We start from the raw sequence: 12,559 nt of genomic DNA, 5'->3' as shown, positions 1-12,559 counted from the left end.
TAGTAAAAATATGTATTTGTTGTTCTCTCTATGCCCCCCTCCTTTCTTTTTTTTTAAAAAAAGGGGGGGGGGAGTAATACATGGGGGAAACGGTGGAAACCTTTGCTATGTAAAAGTTTAAGGAGGCTCCACTTCTTGTTTTGTTATTACAATTATTCTAATTGCTAGTGATTAGGAAGCGCTTATACTGAGGGGCATGTGACATGAACATCTTAGGCTCTAAAACCAGTTCCCAGTTCCCCAGTCCTCGCAATGTGTGCTTAGATACCACAACCATCCTACAGTCTTTAATTTTACCCTAGGATCTGTCAAAAGTGTATCAGTAGTTTTGAATGAACTTCTGCTCTTAGTTGTTCACTTTTTGGCAACGTAATGGACATTAGGCTGTTTTGTTTCATACCTATTAAGAAAATATGCATAGGCTTTAACGCAGGATTGCTGCATTTTATCTGTTGCTAATGCCTTTATAGTCGTTAGTAAGGGCTTATGTTCTTGTTACTGTCACTTACTGTTGTTCTAAACGAAGTACAAGAAATACTGATAAAAGATCTTAGTCTCTGATCACCTAACCCATTGCTGATATTAAGGTTTCTGGAGTGAGAAGAGTGGCAAAGTGGAACTGCAGTTGTTGATACACTGTTGTAATGTCTGTCCTGTATTTAACTCTCAAGTAAGTATATTCTAACTGTTTGTGAGTATGCTAGCACTGTTGAAGAACTTGCTGTCTGAAATGACATGTACTAAAGTGATCTGGGGGAATTAAAACAGATTATGTTAAGCCATTACAGGAGCTAATTTGGAAGTTTATGGAATTTTTCATTTTGTGTGATTTTTGGAAAACAATTTAAATAAACACTAACTGTCTCTATGTATCCACTACTTTATGAATTAGTGTACGAACATCTGAAATTAAATATTATGTAGTAGATTCTTTCCTGATGCATGTGGGTAGGCTGATACATAAAACCAAAATACCTTTATAACTAGATCTTTCTTTGAGCTATGACATGCTATTTGATAAAGATTTGGTGGACTATTAACATTTCTGTATTTATGTTTTTTTGGAGTTTATTTTGGGGTATTCTCTGAAGTGAGCCTTAGGAGTGTGCTTTTGAAAATAGCTAATCTCATTCCTTTGGTGGGCCAAACCTTTTTAAAAAGCTTTTTTTGTATCTGCTGAGGGAGTCACTTTGGAAATTGCAGCAAAATGTTCTCAGTCACAGCAGACAGCTCTTCCAGCACAAAGCGTGTAAGCAGGGTCTTCAGAAACAGTCAAAATGCACTTTGCATCTGAGTTTATTGAAACACAAGACAGTCATGTGACTATCTTATGCCTTACTCAACAGCCCAGCTGTAAAACTAAGTAAAAGCTGCATCTTACTGAAAAATGGATGATTTTCATGAACTGGGTTTTCTGAATAAATGCCAAAGCAAAAATGTTATCTCACAATATTTTTAATATATTTAGTTGATGTTATCTGTTTCTAAAGTAGTAACAACTGCATATGCTGTAAATGTACTCAACTTTAACTGCAGAAAGAAATAAAGTATTAATTTGGAAACGCTTTTGAATGTATGCATGTGTGTGCATACATAATATAATTATGTATAATAAAATATTTTTGCTTGCAAGTTCTTTTCATCAGTGAGAACTAGAGAAAGATGTTCACAGTTGATTTGATTTTGAATTCCAAGGTTAAAGAGTGCTGGTGTGCTTAGGTAGCTTGTGTCTGTGTGTGAATTATTTCGTATACATCATAGTAAATATTATTTACATTTAAATCTTATATTAAATAAGGGGGGAAGAAGTCTTTTTTCCTAAATTTTGGTATAGAGAAAATGAATTGTGTCTATTCTCTTCAAGGACATGATCGTTGTGTTTGGCATGGAGTTGGTTTGTTGGCTTACTGGGTTCACAATTGTGGCAGATCTGTGTTTGTACTTTATTATTCTTAATTTAGAATGACGCTTCTCTTTAAAAGACTATTTACATACATGTGTGGCATAGCCTTCCTATTTTTCCTCCATTAAAAAGGAGTTTTATGTGGATGGTTACTTCTTACAGGAGTTAGTGCTAACAACAGTGTTCAGTTCAAATGTGCTAGTGCTGTGCAAAACTGTGATATTGGCAATAGCACTGTATTATCACAGTCTACATTCTCCATTTCTCCTCTCTTGTAGTTCTTAAGTTGTTTAGAAAGATAGCTTTTTTTTTATGCTGAAAATTAGGCAAGATGGAAATTATAACGGGTGAATTGTTTTGATTACAATCACTTATTAAATGGAGATGATAACATAGTTCCAAAGTGCTTAGTGAGAAGAAGAAACGCATAGCAGTGAAAGGCATTCTGTCTGTGCACCAGTAACTTCAGGGGTGGCGACGGGCACAAACATCTTTATATTTCAAAGACAGCTGTATGCACGTATATTTGTACTCTATCTTCTAATACAAACTATAGTTACAGTCAGAATGCTAATATTAACATTGATATAGAATTAATGTGACTAGTTGGTTCTTAATATATAGTGCAATCTAACTGACCATTTTTGTTAGTATACTAAAAATTTTGTACAGGTATTGTTTTCTTGAGATGCTTAGTATGTGTGTTAAGTCCTACTCACTACTCCTAACTGCTGTTAGGAGAGAAGAGGAAAAAAGTGCAGAACCAGTTGAATCTGAAGAGCAATAAACAGAGAAGATACAGGTGGGGTTGAAAATCACTGACTTGAGCAGAGCAACTTCCCAGTTCTCACTGTTCCTCTGGGAGATGGTGGATGTTGCTCTGTGCTGTCCTTTACAAGGATGTGAAGATCCTAGGGACTGGTGAGTGTGGGTTGTTTTTGTTTTTCTTAAATCGAGCTCTTACCTCTGTGTGGTAGGTGGCTTGCTGGAAATGCCAAGAGAAGACTGAGGAAGAAGCCGTGTGATTTTAAGGAGTTTTGGGTGTGGGAAGCAGACATTAAAAGGGAAGGGAGGAATGGCAGGCAGAATCTCGGAAAGAAGCTGGAAGAGAGCTGCAGCTTGGTATAACACAATATATATTGTGCTAGTGTCTCTCTTACTGTGGAACATACGTGTTTCAGAGCTATGAGCTGCTGTTGGAGATGGCTTGATGGTCAGATGGAAAATCTAAGTATGGCAGTCTCTATATTTTATATAGGAGAGAGTTTACAGTTTCTTAACTGGCAGGAAGGAGCTGAATTTGAGAAGTCATGTGACTAGTATAGTTTGGGGACAGTGAAAGAGCTGTAGGCAGTGTGTATTTGCAGAGCTGTGCGTTGAATTAAGTACAGCATCTAACCACAAGAAACAAGTGTATCAAAAGTAGTTCTTAAAGGGGAAAGAGTATAGGTTATGGCTAAGGAACTCCTAGGAAATATCCATTTACTTTTTTTTTTTTTTTTTTTTTTTTTGTGGAATGAGACTTAAGTACAAGCCATATGGGTAATAGATTCCTATAGAAGGTACTTTCCTGTCATTAATCTTTTCAGGATTATTTGTAGGTGATTTTTGTTAGCAGTATCATCAGTGTTAGGTAGTAACACTAAAAAATGGGCTTTCTTCTAATGAGCACTTTACGGTCACGGGAGGTCCTTTTTCCAAAGGAGCTTACAATTCAAATGGAGAGACGGAAACAGGTTGGAGAAATAAAATGCACAAGCACAGGAGCTGTGTGATGACAGTGCATTTCGTAGGGCTTCTGGGGCAAGTTTATAGAGGAGGTGAAAGGAAATGAAAAAGGAAAGGCCGATGGTGAGAGTGGAGAAGTGAAGACAGCAAGAAGAGCAGGAGCGGAGTTCAGCAGAGGTGAGATTGAGCAATGGAGGAAAGGGACTGAATCAGTAACCAGTCATTTACTTAGTGGGAACATCTAGATAAATACCTTAGGAGTGATGAGAGTGTTAATGTGGTTTCTAAGTGACACAGTGTAGGTGGTTTTCACAAGCAAACATAGTGTTCATTGTAAATGTATAAACTGACTTTTTTTTAAAGATCACAGATCTTTTCCTCCACCCACACTGTTCTGACACTTCTTGATTTCATGCTTTATGTCGGCTATAAGACATATTTATTTTTTTACTTGCAGCTGTAAGATTGAAGATTAGAAGAAAAAGCTTCATCAGTGGAGGGAAAAGACCAAATTCCCATTAAAACCTGGTTATATCAAATGTAAAATTGTGTTCTCCTGCATATGAATTGAAGAACTCCTGTCAATTGCCTTTAAGCAATGAATATGTCCTTTAAGCCCCTAGCTGCTCAACATATGTTAGTATAAGAAGATGATACACTGCCTTAACTGAAGTAGAAGGAAAAATTACTTGGTCTAGGCAACGAAATTAGGAAAAAATTTGCAAACCTCGTTCGTGTACATCCTACTCATTTGTCCGCCTTCTCATACAGCCAAGGAACATATCCCATGGCCACCTACTCTACTCACCTCTCAGTGTTCTTTGCATGGCTGGAGAATTTCCTTATTTTCTCCTTGTCTAACCTTGTTGACCATTTTCTGTCCTTCTAATACTAATTCTAGATTTGCATCCCTCACCTTCTGTGCTAGTATATGCCAAGATGATGTGTGGAGTGGGAGCTATTATGTAATGATAACATAATGTAATTAGCATCTACAAGAGTCTGAATTAAAGCAGACACAATATTAAGATACTGCATTGGAAATACACTGGGTTCTTGAAGCAGAGTTAAAACTTGAATGGATGTCTCAGCTGTGGGAGTTCTTAACTTGGTTATTTTAACAGCTAAACGATTTTTTGAATAGCTTGTTCATGGCTTTGTAAAGTAAAAAGTATAGCTGAAGGGAGTAAGGCTTATAGGATCGTATCAGTTCTGTCTGCTGGTTTAGTGCTTTCCACCTTCCCCCGTCAACTTTTTTGGCATTTTCTGTCAAATTTGACAGAGTTGGAGAACTTATGTTTATAAGTTGGGCCACCTGCTAGGGGAAAAGCTGTGCTGATAACAGTGATGTGGATGTTTCCTGAAGAGATGAGAAGGGTGACTGAGAGCATTATGGCATTTCTGGGACTAGCAAAAAAGATGCATATAAGGACAGAAAATGTAAATTGAGGAGAAATCAATTTTCATATATTCCTCCTTGTGTAGGAAAAATTCTTTAAAACTAACACAGCTAAACCCTAAAGATTAATACAGGGGCTACTCAGCATAATGATTATATTCACAGTATTGTAAGCTTGATTACAAGCTTACAAGTAGCAAGCTTGTATTTTGACTTGATAACTGACGTATAGGTACTTTTATAGTTCCTTATAATGGATTTTTTTTTTGTCAGACTTAACTACAGCTCTACTAATGTAGTGCTGCAGTGAGCTTCTTGCTAATTGCATAAACCTGAACGGATGGGATATTTCTTTTTTGTTAAAAAAAACTTTTATTTTTTCTGAAACTTTGTCTTGGAAGTTCTGTATTTTTATCATTCACGCTTGGCATTGTTTCCCTGTGGAAGTGTGGTACTGTGATGCAGTCAAATTCTCTAAGTATCAGCTTTCTTAAATATGATGTTTAAGCAGTCATATATTAAAATAAATAAATAAAGGTGATGGCAGTTCTTTAGTACTTCTTTTGGAGTGTTTTGCACTTCTCATCGTTGCTTTCTAAAGTTAAGTGAGCGTGTTCACTTTATAGAACTTAAAAGTCAAGGGGGAATGTTTTACAGCTCTTGAAGAATATTTGTGTGTGACACTGAAACAGAAGTTCAAAGTCTGACACAACAGAACTTTTCTTTGACAGCAAAATTAAACAGGGGAGACAGATCATTTAAACCCTTAATTACCATCATTTTTTTCCAGGATTCTTTTCTGCCAGGCTAGCTAATATGCTATATTTGGAAACATGGCTATGTTGTGTTTTTACCAAGCTTTTCATCACTAGTGTCAGTGTACTCTTTCTTTGCAGAATGCTTTCAGGAAATTTCAGCAAAGTTAATTTGAAAGGAAATATGGCCCAGCACTTAAAAATATTAACTGGAAGACAACCAGAAAAGCAAATGTAAAAACCAACCAACTAACTCCCCCCCCCCCCCCAAAAAAAAAAAAAAGAAAGAGAGAGAGAGAGAGAAAAAAAAAAAGCTCTTCTTCACTGGATTGTGTACCCTTGCTTATTCAGATAGTTATAGGACCTGCAGTTTCTCTCAGTCCTGAAGAGTTTTTTTGTTCTTTTTTTCTCTTCATGTCATGCAACTGTATTTTATATTGCTGCTTCTGTTGTCATACATGTACTGGCAAAGAGCCTGTATTTTCACTGTTTTGTTGAGAAACAGCCTTATACTTCATTTGTTTCTGAAACCTTGTTTTAGTCATCTACAAAACACTAATGCTTCGTATCTAAAATTTTATTTCAAATTTAAGAAATACTGTTTTTTCTGAAGTTAAATATTTCTAGGAATTCCAGGGATTTCTTTAGAATTGAAATTAAACTCTAAAATCTCTTTCGTAAGCTGTATGATATGAATGCAATTCTAATTACAAAAAGTAGTTTCACAAAGAAACCGTATTTTTCTGTTTTAAATAGGAGCCACATTGTATCTCATGCTATCAGTATAACCCATTGCCTTCTGCTAAAATATGGCAGGGAGCCTTGCTTAACCAAGCTGTTTTTCTCCCCAGATGTGAATTTGGGTTGTATCTTCTATGTTGGTATTAAGAAATTCTGAAAATATTTTCACAGTATGTTAATTTTTATAAGAACTTTGTGACTTTTATATTAGACATATTTGGAAAATCTTTCCTGGGCCAATGTGTATATCATCAATTCCTTTCAAAGTAATGTTTTTACTAAAATATATATATATATATTTCAGACGTATTGTTTTTAACAGATATAGCTGTTTCAAGTAACTGAGCCAATAATTCAGAGGTTTGAAGAGATAAGTAATATAGAAAGTGGAGACCTGTTTTTCTGATTGGTGAATTGAATAAAAAAGTACAGCTTAGATCTCAAAAGATAGTTTCTTAAAAGAAAATATTTTTCTAATGAGACCTCCAGATACCAGTCTGCTGGTTTAGCTTTTCTTTGTGAGACAGACTTGCTGGTTTAATCGTGCGTAAGGGTGGGGGGTTTTTTGGTTGGTTGGTTGGTTTTTTTCTCCATAGAAATTGTGATGACAAAGAAGCAGCGGTTTAGACACATATGCTAAAATACATGTGTTGTCAAAGGAGAGGATAAAGGTACTTACAGGACTTATTTCATGTTCATGTATAGGTAGCATGATACTGTGAAAATGTATTGTGACTGTGGTGCAGTCAGCTGAACGAATCTTGTTCGCAAAATTTGTTAGTTCTTGTGCTGTGTTTGCTGTGTTTCCTAGACAGTAGGATCTGAGATAGAGGTCTTGTATTAGTTTTGAATTCCTTACTTACATAGGCCAGATCTCAGCCAGATGTGATTTTTTTGGGGTCTTTAAAACAAAAATAAATTTACCTAGTAATGCAAATACCTTATCTAAGTTTTTATCTTTTTATCACGTTTGGGAAGTTCATATATTGTGGAATAAGCTTTTCCTTTAGACATATCTCTTGGTAATACTTTCCCTGCAAAAATAAGTTCTTACTGTTCAAATGCTTCATACTAGGAAAACTTCAAAATACAGTGCTAACTGTACTCCATACTGCTTCGTGTATTGGTGTATCATAGAGTTCAAATTGCAAGGTAGTGCTCTCCATGCCTCCATGTATAAGATTATTTATTTGTGAGCATTTTGATGTATATAAACCATATGTGCTCATAATTCATAAATTGCAGCATGGAAAATGTACTACATGAGTGCTTTAATTTTCTGATGATTCTTAAATGAATTTTGCTTAGTGTGAATATAGAGAAACATTTGTGTGTATCACAGAATGACATTGTGCTTTACATTGCATCGAAGACAACTCTTACCTGAAGAATCTGGACTCTGTCTCCAAACCTGTAGCTAGATCCATGAAACAGATCAATCTGCCTTTCTCTTAAGATTCTGCAAGGGCAAAAGGGTCTAAAATAAACACAACAGAATAGTATGTTGGTGAGTGGAACATTAAAGTGAATAGGCCATGTGCAAATAATGTGTTTGCAAAAGCAGCCTAATGTACCTTGAGCTCTGTTTCTTTTTACAGTTATGAGCATTACTAGCAAAAAGAAAAAAAAATCTGCACAACTGGGAGACCATCAAAATAATCTTTTCTTGGTGGACATTTTTAAGGGTGTTTTTTGGAGGGGGGTGTTTCTATGTGTGTATGCTGGTAGTGCTCTTTTATAGCTCTGTCTCCTGCTATATTAGAGCCTGGCAGTTTGTGGATCTTATTCTAAATTTGTACCATTACAAATACACATGGATCTCATAACCAGCATGACTGCGTGCTTCATGTGAACCAAAAAACTGAATCAAGTCTTATATCAAATATAATAAATTGCTTGTGGTAGAGCAGTGTCTTTCAAAAAGCCATTCAGTGCTGATTTAAAAGTTTTAAAGGATGCAACCAGACAGGTGACTGCAATGAATTTGTAAGGTCTCTCCTTACCAGTCTGCATATGAGGTCTTTTCATGACAAGGAGATGCATTGGGAAGGTGAAGTTATGCAGCTTGGGACAGGAGACGCCTGATAACTTAAAAAAAAAAAAAAAAAAAAGGGGGGGAAAAGAAAAAAAAAGAAAAGGGGGGTGGTGCTGTTTGAGCTTCCCATTCTGCTAGAGAGAGTTGAAATAAGCCTTCTTGTGCCCCAGGACTACTTAGACTCCATGTCCTTAGGGACAGTCTGTCTCATTCTTGTTCCTTGTACTGTGTTCAGAGCCACAAGAAGAAAGAACCTGATCCAAGTTTGTTTTCCTTCTTGAAGACACCTTATAGTTCTTCCTTAGATTATTTTTCCCCCTTTTATTATGGGGTGTTGTCTTTTCAGTCAGTTGTGAGCTCCTTTCATTTTGAGTGAGTTAGTAAGTTAACTGTATTAACTTTAATTCACTTCCTGATCATTCAGAAATAGTATTTAAGATAAGCCTTGGTCTTGGAAGTTCCTTACTCACTCTAATATTAATGGAAAATGGAAGAAACTAGGTTATATAACTTTCCCACTAAGTTTTTTTTTTTAATTTATAGCACTTTCATTTGAAAAGTCTATACAGTTATTTATCCTTTGGGTTATAATTGTTTCAGCCTTGGTCAGTGTGGAGAGCAGCTGTTCAGTGGCTGGTTGATATGTTGCAGTATTAATATAAACTGTCAAGGAACAATACTTTTTGATGGAGTGAGAGAGGAAACATTTCATTTTGGATAAGCTGGTTACACTGATTAAGTATGAAAGGATCTCTCTTAAACAGAGTGCTCAGATGACCTAGAATGTAAAATATGTTTTTGTGCACAACTTTTAGCATTTCTATGGAATTTACTGTGCACTTTTTGATAACTGAAACTGCTATGACTGAGGTGATCTTGGTGACTTAGGCAATTGAAATCTTTTAGATGCCCAAAGTGACCTGCATGTGTCTGACTTCCTTCTCACTATGTTATCAGAAATACCTAAACATAAAAGCCTCTACAGTATACGGGAAGATTTTATATGCTGGATAGAGTATGTGGGCTGCCCATATATAGACAAAAGCATCCATTGCAGCAAAAAGTACTGGAAAAAAAGGAGGTGGGAAGGGGTCTCTTGGAGATTGTCTAGATCAGCATCCTGCTTTAGCTTCAAATGTGTATCAGGTCACTCAGGGCCTTGCCTAGTGAAATTTTTAAAATCTCCAAGGATGGTGATTTAACAGCCTCTCTGTACAAACCTGTTCCTGTGTATAACCACCCAGATAGTGCAGATTCATCTTATCTAGCTGAAAATTCCCTTGCTGTAACTTGTGACTGTTGCCTGTTGACCTTTTGTTATACTGCCCTGAGAAGAATCTGTCCCAGTCTTATATATAACATCCTCTTATGAGGTTAGCTCCTTCCTTTCTCTTCTCCAGATTGAACAAATCCTCCCCCTCAGCTTTTCATGTCCTTTTCCTTTCATGTCAGGTGCTTCAGCCCTTTCGCCATGTTAACGGCCTTCCTTTGGACTTGCTCCAGTTTGTCAGTATCTTTTGTGCTGGGAGACCCAAAACATCCCAGCTGTGGTATCACAAGTGCCAAACAAAGGGGAATGATCACTTCCCTTGACCTGTTGGTTATGCTCTTGCTAATGCATCTCAAGCTACGGTTAGTCTTTATCACTGTAGGGGTGCGATGCAGACTTACGTTCAACCTGTTGTCCACTAGAATCTCCAAGTCCTTTTCTGCAGGCCTTGGCCAGTCAGTCTGTAGCCCGTAATGTTTTATAGAGGATTTCTCATCCCAAATGCAGCATTTTGCATTTGTCTTTAATTTAAGAGGTTCTGTTAGCCACTACTTCTAGTTGAAGTCCCTCTGAATGGTGGCCTTCCAACGTATTGACTGCTTTCCTTATTTTGTATCATTACAAATTTGCTGCATACGCTTTCTGTCCTAAATACCCAGATCCATAATGAAGATTGTTTAACAGTGTTGAGCTCTGAGGAGTACTGCTTGTAACCAGCTACCTGTTAGACTTGCAACTGTTGACTACAGCCTTTTAAGCCTGATGGTCTAGGGAGTTATTCTGTCTGTGTGGTAGTTCACCTCTTCAATCTATATCTACTCAGCTGGACAACCAGGATGCTATGGAAGCTTGTTAAAAGCCTTGATAAAATCAAAATAAGACAGCTGCTGATTTTTGCTGACCCACAGAGCCAGTTATTTTTTCATAGAAGGCAGTCAGCTTGGTTAAACGTGATTTGCCCTTGATAAGTCTGTGTTAGTTGATCCCAGTCGTATTCATATCCATTGGGTGAAATAGGTTCCCTTTAGGACTTGCTCTGTGATTTGCAAAGGAAGAAGTATCTAGTTCCCTGAATATGCTTCCTGCCAAACTCTTTTTTTTTTTTTTTTTTTTTCCTTTTTTCCTGTCACTGGGAATCACCATGATCAAGATGATAGCTAGCACCCTTGCAGTGACATCAGGTAGCTTTCTCAGCATTTTGGATGTATCTTGTAGGTCCAGGATAAGCTGGGCTAACCAGTCCATAACTTGATCCTCCTCTCCCCTGAACATTGCTACTAGATACAGAAACCTGGGAATCCTGAAAGCACTTCAGAGCTAATGAATTCACAGGTGATCTGAGTGGTTTTCCTTCTCTCTAAGATTGCTAGTTTCTAATTACCATGAAGTAATTAATTTGCAACTATGTGAAATAATGCTTTAGATTGCACTGAACTATTGCCAGGTGTTCAGACCACTCAAATGATAACACTTGCTGAACATGTACACACATGCCAGAAACAATTCTTCATGCTCCATTTTTGTAAGTGACTAATAGCAGAACATCTTGTCTAGTCATCATTACTGTATTTAGTTTCTTAGTAATTTGTGACAGTTTGCTCGTTAATCTGTTTTAGTTGGAAGATGGGGAAGAAGAGCCGAGTGAAAACTCAGAAGTCAGGTACAGGAGCCACAACAACAGTATCTCCAAAGGAAATATTGAATCTAATCAGTGAGTTATTACAAAGTAAGTTTCATTTTATAACTATTTGGGAAAAGGGATGGTGTGCAAAAGTCAAAAACATTCTCTGTCCTCTTACGTAAACCAATGAATTCCATTCATTTTCCTGTAAGTGGCCAAGCTTCCTTGCTGTTTCAGCATGCCAAAGATTGTATCCAGTTCCTCATAGTACCATCATTAGTATATAATGTAGACGTATATGAGTATGTATCGGATATACCATATTTTTGGGCAGCTGTTAGCTTTACTTTTCAACACATGCATTGATACAGGGAGAGGTCAGATTAAAAGCTGCTTTAGATCATTTGACATTGCAGCTTGTCTAAAATGTCATTGTTGGAAACCTCAAGAATTATACTGTGTCTGTTTAACATTTGAACAGTATTTTGAACTGAAGTATAATTTCAGATTTCAGAGTGGAAAAAGTACCTATGGAAAGCAGCGATATAGCTGCAGTTCAGCTTCACTGTTATTTCTGTCTCTTAAATAAAATTGTAGCTGCTTTTTATTCAGAAATTTTCTTTACCGCTCAATTCTGATGTATAGACCAAAGTTCTTCCGCTTGTTGAGTGGTTTGGAACTCATCTATTAATACATATGAACTGCAGATAAGAAAAGCAAAGCATGTTTTCGTGCCGTGATGCTAAAATCCTGTCTACTCTTGCCACTGTCACTAGTAACTGTGGTGAGCTACACTGTTGTTGAAACACAGACACAAATTTTCATGTTGTGGAACATCAAAAGGCTGCCTTAGAAAAATCATGGTTTTTCTTCAACATTGCTTACAAAGAATAGGAAAGGAGTTGACACAGCAGTTTGATGCTTTTCCTACGGTTGGCCTGTGCTTCCAGTATTACCAAAAATAAAAGATGGGTCTAATTTTCCAAGCAAAGACAAGTCTCAGCTGGCTTTTTGTCAAGTTTCTATGTTTTGTTTTTAATGTTATGCAAAGTTTTTCAAATAAGTGTAAAGCAAACTTCACCTGACCACTTGGGTTCATGCAGCTCA

General features: G+C 36.8%; 1 protein-coding gene across 1 annotated transcript in view; it reads left to right on the top strand.

Annotated features, from left to right (window-relative positions):
- Positions 1-12,559, top strand: part of SETD3 (SET domain containing 3, actin N3(tau)-histidine methyltransferase) — a 62,671-nt gene that overhangs the window by 13,654 nt on the left and 36,458 nt on the right. The window contains exon 2 of the mRNA XM_062577619.1: positions 11,448-11,557. Coding sequence (XP_062433603.1) covers positions 11,455-11,557 — 103 coding nt within the window. The 5' untranslated portion in view covers positions 11,448-11,454. The remainder of the gene's footprint in view (positions 1-11,447; positions 11,558-12,559) is intronic.

This window comes from Rhea pennata, chromosome 5, assembly GCF_028389875.1.
Source record: "Rhea pennata isolate bPtePen1 chromosome 5, bPtePen1.pri, whole genome shotgun sequence".
Taxonomy (NCBI): Eukaryota; Metazoa; Chordata; class Aves; order Rheiformes; family Rheidae; genus Rhea; species Rhea pennata.
This window is presented reverse-complemented; position numbering and strand designations above follow the sequence as displayed.